A 13,094-nucleotide genomic window follows, 5' to 3' on the forward strand; every position below is an offset into this window, starting at 1 on the left:
ATTAATATCAACACAATTGTCCTTTCCTTTCAGGGCCCATTGATAGAGAACCGCAACTATGCATTAAGGTGACAAGCCCTCAATGTGCTATCCTTGAGCTGACAGCTTAATAGAGAGTTGACATTAGTGAATGTCACACGAGCCCTTGCACTCGTCCCTGTGTAATGGATGGACAAGTCATTATCACCACAAGGCTTCGTAGCAGATGTGTGGACCATTCTAGTTTGATGGTATTCTATTGGAAATCTGGCAACACAGCAGAAATGTATGGAAATATGAATGCTGTTTAATATTCCAAGTAGCATCTGCTATGTTTAGCCCTGACTTTGCACAAAAGCAACCGCACTGAACCGAGAGCAGCAGTGCAAAGTCACACAAAACATGCTATTCTTATCTAATATATTCTACTCTAGTACAGTACGTGCTCGATAATGCATTCACCATACCTCCAGGTAGCTGACAGTGGGCGTGTTATAGATCTTGACGTTGGTGGTGGTGTTGGGGCCGGGCAGCGGCAGGCCGTCTCTGAACCACACCACGGAGGCCCCCGGATGGGCCAGCACCTCGCAGCTGATGTTGGCCGGGTTCCCCTCCCAGGTGTACCATGTCACCGACCCCTGGATCTTAGGAGCGTCTGTCATGGCGCACAAAAAAAAAAAAGGAGGTGAACGGAAGGCCGACGACGTCCCAGACGCTTGTTGTTGTAAACGTACCGCGGCAGACATAAACACACAACAACAACCGGCATATAAGCATGGTTCAAACATTAAAAACATGCGCACGGAAGTTCAGATGATGTGATGTTCTTAAGAGGTAGGAACGAGGGCCAAGAATGAGAATCGTCCATCTTATGAAGCCTGCCGGCTACACTCTATGGCAACATATGTTAGACTGTATACCAGAGTGATTTGGTTTTATAGGACTTCTTACAAGTTGAGGATGAAAATAAATCAATTTGCCAATGTTTGTTTTCCTTCTAATGACATGGAAGTTGCATGCATCACATGGTGAGTGCAATAACTTTGATTTAATAATTTCCTCTTCCTGCTCTGCAGTCGTAAAGCCTCCTACCGTCTGTCTCGCGGAATGCAAAGCAGTATTTTTAGGCATCATTTTTAATTACAAAATCACTGGAGCACAACGCCAAGTGCTGAATTGACAGCAGTGTAATAATGCCACGATAAGACAGACGTCTAGATATTCACTTCCCTCTGAGATAAACTGGATTTCTTTTTCAATTTCAAGTCAAGCAAGCCGGGCTGACTGTGACCTTGCGTTTGTTTGTGAAATGTTCTCATCTCAAATCAAATGTCAAGAGCAGAGAACTGGTTTCTGCAACGTGTTGAGGCGTCATTCCTCATTCAGCTTTAGCAACTGTAGAACAGCCAACGCAGTTGACCCCTCGCCTCACTACTTGAAAACCTCCGCTGCCACCAACATCTATTCATCTGCCATACACCCACTCCTCTTGTAGTTAATGCCTTGATTCTACCCCTGAATACCTGATAGCATAGCAGTCCCCAGCTACTGGTATTGATGGACGTTGCTGAGTCGACAGACTCGCCCCAACTTCCTTCCCCCTGATAAGCCCGGCTCCGTTTCCAAAATCTCATCCTGCTCTGTCTCTCTGACGGGCCCGGGACAGCGACCCCACTGTTCAATTACTACAGCCTTCCTGCGCTAAATGGATTTCTCAAAATAAACCCCGCTCTTATCGAGACAGGAGCTGAAACAATCATTGTTTTCATAAGATATTTGTGCCAAAACAGGCTGATGGCTGCACATCTTGAGAGCCAGGGCAGAACAGGAAGTTAATCACACTTTCAATATCAGCGTGTAAACAAAGCGCACGCTGCGCTAATGGGATAGTGCGCGAGATAGCGACAACACGTCCGCAGGTGCTGTCTGGCGCTGCGAACGGGAGAGACCTGGGTTTCATCTCAGATGGAGAGAGAGAGAGAGAGAGAGAGAAAGCTCTCGGTTCAAGACAAATCACCGTTTCTTATCGCTAATTACTGTGCAACAGTGACTCAACAACCTGATTACTACTAGACAGGCAAGACTCAGGCAAGGCTTACCACACCTGACACGGCTATCAATTGTGTATTGTGATGCTATCTGGTTTTGGAGCAGATTGTCTGTGTTTTGGGGGCAAGGAGAATTCATCTAATTACAGTAGGCGTTCATTACTCAGTGTGTTTTTTTTCACGCAAGTGTGAAATGAAACTAAGCAAGATTTGGCTCCAACATCACTCTTATTGTAATCATGAGAGGCTCTTTGTAGGCTTGGGGTACTGTAGTTACTTCAATCTGACAAAACAAGAAAAACGAACTGTGCCTCAGGATCTCATTAGAACTACGCCAAATTCCTGTTTGTTGGGCAGAAAATTCAATTCAACGTAACGTTTGGCAGGGATACAAAGCAGAACGGAGTTCTGGGTACTACAACAATCAGAGATATACTGTACACACTGACCCGGCATACAGGGATTGTCGACAGGTCCCTGTCAGAGGGTCCACTGCCACTGGGTCATGATGATTTTTTTTATTTTTATGGACTAATCTAATTGCATGAATGAACTCTTTTCAACGAATTTTCCATAAGCATTTACCAACAAAATATTTTAGATTGAACATGGACTACACAGTACGCATGGTGATAAGGTCAATTGCGACTTTCTGACTATGATATCATGTGAGGAGAAAAGGGTCAACTAACAACGAGAGGGATCAGGCTAGTGGGAAGCGACTTACATCGCACTTCCAAATACATGTTCTGGGCGTCCTGGCCGATGGAGTTGCGCGCTGTGCAGATGTACTGGCCGGCGTCGGTGAACTGGACGTACTTCAGCGTGAGGGAAGACACGCGTAGGTGGGTGCGCACCACGACATTTCCATCAAGACTCTACAAAGAAGAAAAGAGAGAGAAATCATTAAGGACACCGTCTTCTCCTCAAGGGTTTGTGTTCCTGATTACTCGTTTGACCACTGGAGGTGCTAACGACTAGCCTGGCTCCAGAGCCTGCCTCCAGCTCTCCAAATGCGTTTTAGGTTCTGGAAAGGCCCTTGTCCAGAGTGATCTCTCGGTTGGGATTCCAACCAGGCCAATCAGCGTCCTGTGTTTGTTTTTTGCACGCTGTGATTGGTTAGGGGGTGAACTAATCGCAGAGGACTCCCTCTTCGGCGACGCCCATCTCGGAAAGCGGCTGCAACGGGAGCCTGTTCAGACTGAATAATGAAGTGAAACTAAATGGCAATTCAGTCCGTGTGTCAGGCTAGCAAACAACCTTTTAGGTTCCTGAAAAGACCTTCGGCCCATTTACTGTGCAGTTATCTGATCCATTTTCTTATGTGTATCTATCTGGGCTGAGCTCCTTCATACAAAGCGCTGCCAAACAGCAATGGTGAGATTCCACTGGGCGATGGTAGTTTTTTTCGGAGGCTGTTTTGCAGGGATGTTATGGGAAAGGAAGGCATCAATAATGGAGCAGTCCCTAAAAGTGTGGCTAGGGAAAGAAAAATCCATTATAAGCTTTTCTAACAGCTTCCTTTGGGCAACACACTGCTCTAACAAACAGGAAGGCATCCACAAAGTATTCAAACTCCTTCACTTTATCCACATTTTATGTTACAGCCTTATTTCAACATGGATTAAACTCATTTTCCCCCTCAACAATCTACATACAATACCCAATAATGACACCCAATAATGACAAAGTGAAATATAACACATCAATTATTCAGATCCTTTACTCAAGTCTTCTTTGGCATGATGCTACTACCAGCTTGGCACACCTGTATTTGGGGTATTTCTCCCATTCTTCTCTGCAGATCCTCTCAAACTCTGTCAGGTTAGATGGGGAACGTCGCTGCACAGCTATTTTCAGGTCTCTACAAAGATTTTCAATCGGGTTCAAGTCTGGGCTCTGGCTGGGCCACTCAAGAACATTCACAGACTTGTCCCGAAGCCACTCCTTTGTTGTCTTGGCTGTGTGCTTAGGGTCGTTGTCCTGTTGGAAGGTAAACCGTCGCCCCAGTCTGAGGTCCTGAGCGCTCTGGAGCAGGTTTTCATCAAGGATCTCTCTGTACTTTGCTCTGTTCATCTTTCCCTCAGTCCTCTCCTAGTTTCTGCCACTGAAAAACATCCCCCACAGCATGATGCTGCCACCACCATGCTTCATCGTAGGGATGGTATTAGCCAGGTGATTTATTATTATTATTATTATTAATAATAATAATAATAATAATAATGATAATAATAGACTAGACTAAAATGTGTCACTTAAAAATCTGTGACAAATATTTCTCATGTCATTTGGGAAAGAGTTCTCATTCTGACATTGAATAATTTAAAAAGTATATTATGTTCACCCTGTAACATGCCATTTATTATATCAAACGCTCCCTAGTTTCCATATCTCCTGATGACATTTAATTGGCCGATTCTGTAATGACTGAAAAGCAGTGATGGTAAACATGAACCATTAATTGAGCAGCAGCACTTGCTGGGCCCACTCCAGCCGTTTAACCGATTGAGCACAATCTCCTCCATGACACATTCTAACAGATTGATTAGTCATGCAAGCTGTCATCATACTGCATGAGCTGTCAATAAGCCCGGGCATTCATTTAGTTAGAATATACGGTACAGAGTCAGTGCTACAAGCATGGGAGCCAGCAGCACGGCTTATATGGCAAGTATGATAAATGAATAAATAAATAAACAAACACCCACATGTGTGTGTGTGTGTGTGTGTGTGCGCATGTACAGTGTATGATCTAGCACTGTGACTGCACAGCACTTATAGAAGGCTTTAGTGGTACTTCCTGTACTCTCAACACATGTATTATTGCAAGTCCATTTAGATAAGAGTCTGCTGAATGGCTAAAATGTAAATTTAAATGTAAATCAGCATGTTCATTGTAAACAGCTTAATGTACATGCACATCATGTCTATCCCATATTCGTCAGTGGGTATTAGTATGATGCATGGTTGGAATTACTTCCATAATCGAACATGCTAGTATAACATATAGCAAACTGTATTTCAACCAAAGCAATCTGTACTGTGTACTATGGCAAAATAACATGTACCGGAATCTAATCATTGCATCGGCTGTAAGCAATATTGAGCAGTTCAGAAGCTGGTCAACAGGTCTGGACTCTGGGTGACATTGTCTGACACCACTAACCTAACAAATTACTGGTTGCAATGGTCAGTGGGGATTCATTGGGAATTGGACATTTGGGGGGGGATTTCACTAATCAATCTATCCAGTAACTCGACTTGAGGTCAGGTGGCTTTAACAGCTTCCTATTCGAATTACCGGGAAAGGTTTTCGGAGCACGCGCTGCACATCCCGCATTGTTTCCGCCTCATGCTCTGTAACCTGTAAGTGCGCAGGCTTGTCCACTCCACCCCCCCTGCCTGAGTAATTGGCAGTAAGCGGCGCATCTCATTACGTGCGTTCCAAGACCGGGGGAGAAAAATGTTCTGTATATGTACTGTGATGTATATTTATAAGCACTCAGCCGGAGAGCGTGGTGTAGGGGGGGGGGGGGGGGGGGGGGGAGAGATATGCGTTGGAGAGACCCCTGCTACTGCTCTGCTGTCCCTACATGACAAGGGCAAAAGGAGAACAGGTGCGAAGACGCTGTGCACCCATAATGCAATGCAGAGTTTGTACAGTACGTCTTATCTCCTCTAATAAAAAAAAAAAAAAAAAAGCATTAATCTGCGCCCCACGCTCATCCTGGTACATTCTGGGGGGAAGAGCGGACAGCTCGCTGAGGTGGTGACGCTGTAAAACAGCCCGTTCGGTTGCCTCAGCTTTCAGCGACAGAGGTGCCTGCTGGGAACCGGAGTCTCTGCTCTCTGCTGAAAAGTATAAATAATTTTTACAGGTGGCCAAATTAAACTACAGTGGGTGTGATGTTCCCAGGGGTTAAATTGGGATTTGTTATGTGGGAGGGGAGGCTGTGTTAGCGAGGTTGGCATGGGTGCGCGTGGGTGTGGTCAGTGGCACCAGTGATGGTGGTGCTTAATACTGCTTCATAAATAGCAAATATCAAGCCTTTAATGATCTAACTTTGAAATGAACGTATTCTTGATTAAATACAATTCTAACTCTATGCCGTACTGTTCCACTCTGTGCTGCATCACTCTCTAGCTACTGCTGGGTTTGGTGACTCAATTCTAGAATATAAAACATTGTACAGTTTATCAAACTCAGCCTATGATAGATTAAGCCAGGATCAGATGACCTAAAGCTAATTTAACTAGCCGGAATAATAACGTATACATTCCTTAAGCATAAGTACGTTTTCTCCTTTTAACTCCACCCCGTCTCATTTCTGTTTTAGCTTTTAAAATAATGTAACTTAAAAAATGAAACTAATTAATTAATTTCTGCATTGCCTGAGTAGGAGCAAAAAATATAATAATTTAGCCAGCCTACTAACGGTAAACTATATCTAGGTAATGTAGCTAGCTAACGTGCCTGATGTGATAGCTTGCCATGCTAGGCGGCTTGATTTAGCCACTGCTCGCTCCCACTGCTTGAACATCATGAACACTCTTTAGACACAAGGCAAGTGGGCCCAGATGTGCAATGTGGCCTAAATGAATGTTTGCATCTTAACACAGGTTCGTATGAAAATATAACAGAAGCTAATTTGAAATATCAAAAGTAAAAGCCCATACTGTAATACAATGCAGTATGTGGAATGCTATTTTGCTACAGGAATATCATTTTGCTACAGGCTCAGCTAGTAACTGAAAAGGAGACTACATGTTTACAACAAGGCCAATCCTAAGAAGTGTTCACTAACACTAGTTGTCTACAAAGGCACAACTAGAGCATTGTAAGCAAAGGTATTATTAAAATAAACAAGTACTATAGCTAAATATTATACAATGGCGATTTGCAGTGTAGATTAATTAACAACTGCACTAACAACTGCAGTTAACAACTCTGCACTATTTAAACTATGCAGTATAGGTGAAACAAAAAATAGAAGATCCCCACATTACTGAAGATGCATTATGAGATTCAGTGAAAAATAACTAGTCAATACAGGCAATGGAATTCATGGAATCAAAATAAACCAGAACTTTTCCCATTACCATTCACATTGAATCATCATCATCAGTAAGGGCACAAATGTTGATGAATATTCACACGCTGAACCAACCAAACAAAATGTCATGCTGTGGACAGCCCTGGATATCCACAGAATGACATTAGCATTATTTAAGAAAGATTAAAAAAAAGAGGACTCGAGCGGTTGATTCTCTGAAATCTTGCTTGCTTGCCCGCCCGCCCGCCCGCCCGCCCGCCCGCCCGCCCTCCCTCCCTTCCTTCCCTCCTTCCCTCCTTCCTTCCAGCGTTGCTGTAGGCTTGTTAAAGTGATGTTCTATCTCACAGCTTAATGTGTGCAGTCTACAGCTTGTGTGGTTAGTGTTGTCTGGCTGACAGATATATTGGCTTGGTTTGGTCAGCTGTAGAGCAGAGAGTGTTGTCTATCCCTACCCTCGCCCACGCCCAGAGGTGTCTGGACTGTAAGTCAACAATGTGCTCCAGGGCCAGTTATCAGACAACGATGGCCAACAAGCAGTGCTGCAGACCCAGACTGGACCCAGAGATCAGAGTGAACGTGAAGAGAGAACTAGCAGTCATGGCTCAAGAACCAGCAATCAACAACTGAAGAAATAATCCATTTGGAAGCTCTCATTTCATATTGCTATATCCTGACGTCATTAGTCAAAAATCCGGTCTGTACCAGTTTTGGGAGAAAAAAAGAGCCAAAACCTCTGCTCCACAGCTCACCGGGTTTAGTCTAACATGAGATGTGGGTACAGCTCACCGGGTTTAGTCTAACATGAGATGTGGGTACAGCTCACCGGGTTTAGTCTAACATGAGATGTGGGTACAGCATACTGGGTTAAGTCTAACATGACAGTGGGCTACAGCATACTGGGTTTAGTCTAACATGAGATGTGGGTACAGCTCACCGGGTTTAGTCCAACATGAGATGTGGGTACAGCTCACCGGGTTTAGTCTAACATGACACTGGGCTACAGCATACTGGGTTTAGTCTAACATGACAGTGGGCTAGGTGTTAATCACTGCAACTACAGTCTGGCTACGTTAATCAGTAGCCATACCTTGTACGTCTCTGGCCGAGTCCAAGACGCCTGGAGAGGACAGACACACAGGAAACACAGAAGACATAAAACAAAGCAAGGTGTGCTCACTGTAGTCCCGCACGAACACAACCCATGAAGCCTGCATTTAGCCTGGAGCAGCCCAGAAAAATGAGCTAATGCTCAAAACAAAATATGCATGAGTTTTAAATGAGGAAATACATTATTAAAAGGGCATGTTAAAAACATAAAAAGCACGATTCAAACATTATAATTTTCAACACTCAAATTAAACTCCAAGGAAACGCACAGGAAGGAGCAATTGCAAGTGAAGGGTTTGGTTTCTTAAGGAGACTATTTACATTTTCAGTGAACATGTCTTGCCAAGCAAAGGGATTCCCACAGCTGCTCTTCTGGTGTCTTCAGTCGGGTTAAAGGGCACTTCCACCCCAGGACACGCTTTCTGACAAGTGGTCAAAATGCCAAACTATGGCTCCATCTCCCATGACATGCGGGGGCGTTTTCAATTATTAACCATTAATGAATGAAATATGAAGAGAGAGAGAGGGGGGGGGAGGAGGGAGCGAGAGAGAGAGAGAGAGCGAGCGAGCGAGAGCACATCACCTACAGTAATTATGAGCTAGTGGGTACTGATGGATTTAGTTAATCAGCTAATCAGTGATATTCCTGTCAGACGCTATTTTTAGATGACCTCTTCCTAGAGTCTAGCTAAATTCAGCTATTACACGATATTGTTCACATTTCAAATCCTAATCTCCACTTTTGGTTCCATCCAATCCTTTGTTAATCCTACAATTGAACTTTTCATTGCCAGGTGGTCTTCATGCAACAATGAAATCCATAGCAGTATACACAGGACTTTGACATTCAAAAAGTTAACCTTTTTAGTAGGAGAAACATTAATCGATGCATTCATTCTTAGGTTGCAAATGACTTTTCTGTCATGGCGGCCTGATGAATATGCATGCAAGCGTGTGCAGACTCATAGATTTGATCCACAATTCTGATAAACGAAATGACAAGAATGGACCACGAGGTGGAGGAACATGTTCAGTGATAAATTATGGGAATGACAAGGAACCAATGGAATGTGTGACAGCTTTTATCACACGAACAGCAGGAAGTTCCCATTACGGCGGGCGTTAATCAATCCCCCTTTGACATGGAAAATGGAAGGAGAAAGAAAGGGAGACAGTGTGTGTGAACAGAAAAGATAGTTAAATGGCATTAGTGAGTGGTGATGACAGGGGCCTTTTTAATGGGGGAATTATTCACTTTAGTGAGGATTTTTAGACATCAGTCACCTAAGCACTGTGCTATACTGTACAAGTCCTTGATCATTACTGATAAATGGCTTTATAATAGGCAACTAAAGATACTTACATTGGAGTCACCAAGTTCTTTTCAGATCTGTTGACTTCTGTCCTCTACAGACTAATACATACTCATTCTGAAGGGCGAATGTCTGAAGCCTCAATAGTTTGAGGTTTAATAGTAGCCACCATTGTTGTGATTAGAGAAACCAGAGTCAATCTGTGAGACATTTGTGTCCTAAATATTGCACAAATATTCGAACATCCCAAGTTCTCTTGGAAACTGGAACAGCTTATGAAATCTGTTAGCTTGGCCGTCACTGATTCCACCACAGAAAGTGGGATATGGCATGTGTTTGGTGTTTTAAAATTCTCCGACTTATACAGCATTATCCCTGATTGATTACTGAGTCAAGTTTGACCTTTTGTGGGGGGTGGGGGGTGGGGAGGGTTACAGGCAACACACATCCTCTTAAAGGATTGAAAATTCTACACTGTCAGAGAAGGCAACGGAACCCACAGGCTGAAAGGAATCTTGGGAATTTGATATTTATGCCTTGACAATCGTCCCAGGTCAAGTGTGGATGAATACAATGTTAGCATTCTTCTGATTTATTCCGAAGGTTTTTCTTAGCTGAGGCTCGATACACCGTCGCACAGTGCATCAGTGCAGACCACTGTTGAATGGATGGGGAATGTGCGGTGTGTTTAAAACTGCTGTAGCCTACTGGGTAATTCACAACCCAGGAAAGGAGTGCATTGAGCCGCATACTACACAATTAAAAGTTATTTGGTCTCGAACTGCAGAGGCTGCTAGTTTGAGTGACAGTTAATGATATTGGGCCGGAAACTGAAGGCGTATTTCAATATCATGTGTTATTTTCCTCCCACATTTTGTAAAACTTGAAACATGCTGTATATGAATGAGATGTGGACCACAGGCCTGAAAACAACATAACTGTGAGCGTCAAAAGCATCTCATTAGCTGTGAGTTAGTCTTGCGTATGGTAATTTGACTGCAATTACACACAGTAGCTCCTTTCTACCGCAATGGACATAGTGCTTTACAGTGCTTTACAATGAATGACCTTTCATTCACCCATTCACACACCACTGGTGGCAGCTTCCATGCAAGGTGCTAGCCTGCTCATTGGGAGCAATTTGGGGTTTAGCGTCTTGCTCAGGGACACTTCGACATGTGGACGGGAAGAGCCAGGAATCGAGCCACAGTCACCTGACTTGACTTGTAAGGTCTAGCTGCAACCGATTATCATTATGGGTTAGGGGGGAAAAAAACACTATTGTTTCAATCCAATCATCTTGGGCACTAAGCTTTTTTTTTTCTCCAATGGTATCCTTGCTAAATAGTGATGGGGAATTGAATCTGATTGCCGCCAGGAGAAATGCCTTTAACTGTGAGCTAACATCAAAACTATCCCTTTAACTGTGAGCTAACATCAAAACCATCCCTTTAACTGTGAGCTAACATCAAAACCATCCTGTTAACTGGGAGCCAACATCAAAACCAGCACTATAACCGAGCTATCATCAAAACCAGCCCTTTAACTGTGAGCTAACATCAACACCATCCCTTTAACTGTGAGCCAACATCAAAACCATCCCGTTAAGTGAGCCAACATCAAAACCAGCCCTTTTAACTGAGATAACATCAAAACCATCCCTTTAACTGTGAGCCACTGTGTATCCACCGTTTACCATTCCCATTCTACTCTCTCAACCAACAAATGATAATAATACAATAATACATAAAGAATCAGAAACCCTACTCCGCCATATATCACTATAGTTAGAGGGCAGTCCATGCTGTTTTCACCTGGTCCACAACACAAAATAGATGGAGTGGGACACCCGAAAACTAATCTCAATCTACATTGCTCCTTCTCTCCTATGATCCAACTGTCGAACCATTATTCTAGAACATTCTCTCTGACTCACAGTACTTGAGTTGTGCTGGAGGATTGAAAGTAAAGTAGGGCAGCGTGACCCAGATTTAGCAACATCCACCTCACTGCTTCTCCCCTTAGCATGAACACTGACAAGGTGACTGAGTGCTTTAAGTATACATAGTCTAGTATGGATGGAATACCATCTGTTTTGTACAATATGCTCCTGGTTTCAGGACATACACACACACACAATTAGGGCAGAATGGACCTACTGTACCTACTGTACCTGAAGTATTTTTTTGAATAATACTGTAGTCAGAATGGAGCAAGAAAACCTTCAACAATCCATTTGAAATTGCCTTTTAGTTATTATTATTTTAGTGATAAAAGTCTTCACCTGACTCTAAAGCCTGCTTATTTATCTAACAGATTATGTGTACCATATTGTCATGATAAAGAAGCTCTAAGCTTTGATCTGCTGTTTGAAATACCTCTTGTATTCAAGGGCGTGACAAAGTAATGTGGGTAGATAGCAATACAAAAGTAGAGGATGATGAACAACCTCTCTGTGAATGAACACGTGTAAAGTCTGAGATACCGTCTACCCTCTGAGAAGATGCAAACCCCGCCCAACATCCATTTAACACACAGGACATCTTCACCAATCCACAGCTCATCAGCTGCACCGCCCATGCAAACGCAGAAGGTAACTCTGTGTGAGGTTCGAACCGACCAAAGCGAAGAGGGGGAAGTGGGGCAAAGGAACGTCGCGAGGGACTGACTCTTCTAGAAGGTTCCTTTTCCCCCGATTCCCTTTTTACTCAGTCAAATGACAGAGGCATGCTTGGATAATTGGCTTCCATTGTTTGACCTTTTAAATGAAAAACTCTTACAAAAATAATGATCAGAATGGATATGGCTAGTAGCTAGAGAGGTGCAACGTGGGAAATGTAGTCAGTTCATGTATAGTATTAGAGAGAGGGAGGCAGCGAGGGGTAACAGTGTGAATGCAAGAGAGAGGATGAGAGATAAAAGTTTCTCACCGTGGCTAAAGATTGATTGAGATTGATTGTTAGCAGTTGTTGATGTAGAGCGCAGCGCTTGATTGGTTCGGGGAATTATGAAGCTCAAAATGATGGAATGTGACCATTAAAGGTTGGATAGGCGATTTTTCGGTGACACCTTGAAATTATTTGAAGGCCTTCTGTACCTGCCTGTCAACCTACGTTATTTGTTGTTGATCGTTGATTTCAAAGTCTAGATTACTCTTCCTGGTTGATGAGGAGAGCGAGCGAGACGTCTGCAGCAGCAGCAGCTGACTGTCTGTATCTAGTGCTGTGGATGTTGGCAGCAGTCGTTCTTGCAAAAAAATATCCCAAGCAACAATGACAGAGAAAATAAGTCTTGGATGTTTCGCAATGGTAAATTTAATTCCAACAAAGACAGCGGCAGGTCAAAGAAGAACTTAATGCTACTTTCAACCCCTGTACTTTAGTAATGCCTGTGAAGGGAATGTGTTTCAGCAGTGGAAAAGTACAGCAGCAGTGGGAAAAAAGTACAGCGGAATGAAGAATATACATAATAGAGCTGCAGTGGGATGAAACGTTTTGATTGGGACTTGGTGAACCGATTCATTTTCTACAATACGACCGAGAAGCTCATTTCACGCTGGTACTTTGGGGCGCTGCCGTTTGCATGACTCACCC

General features: G+C 43.4%; 1 protein-coding gene across 1 annotated transcript in view; it reads right to left on the reverse strand.

The window, feature by feature from the left end:
• The window catches only part of ncam1a (neural cell adhesion molecule 1a), a gene marked incomplete at both ends in the record, with an annotated part of 207,112 nt that overhangs the window by 38,856 nt on the left and 155,162 nt on the right, over nt 1-13,094 (reverse strand). Inside the window, 2 exons of the mRNA XM_084437495.1 lie at nt 447-634; nt 2,755-2,905. Of these exons, the coding sequence (XP_084293621.1) occupies nt 447-634; nt 2,755-2,905 (339 nt within the window). The remainder of the gene's footprint in view (nt 1-446; nt 635-2,754; nt 2,906-13,094) is intronic.

Source organism: Borostomias antarcticus (genome assembly GCF_949987555.1).
Source record: "Borostomias antarcticus genome assembly, chromosome: 1".
NCBI classification, from domain to species: domain Eukaryota; kingdom Metazoa; phylum Chordata; class Actinopteri; order Stomiiformes; family Stomiidae; genus Borostomias; species Borostomias antarcticus.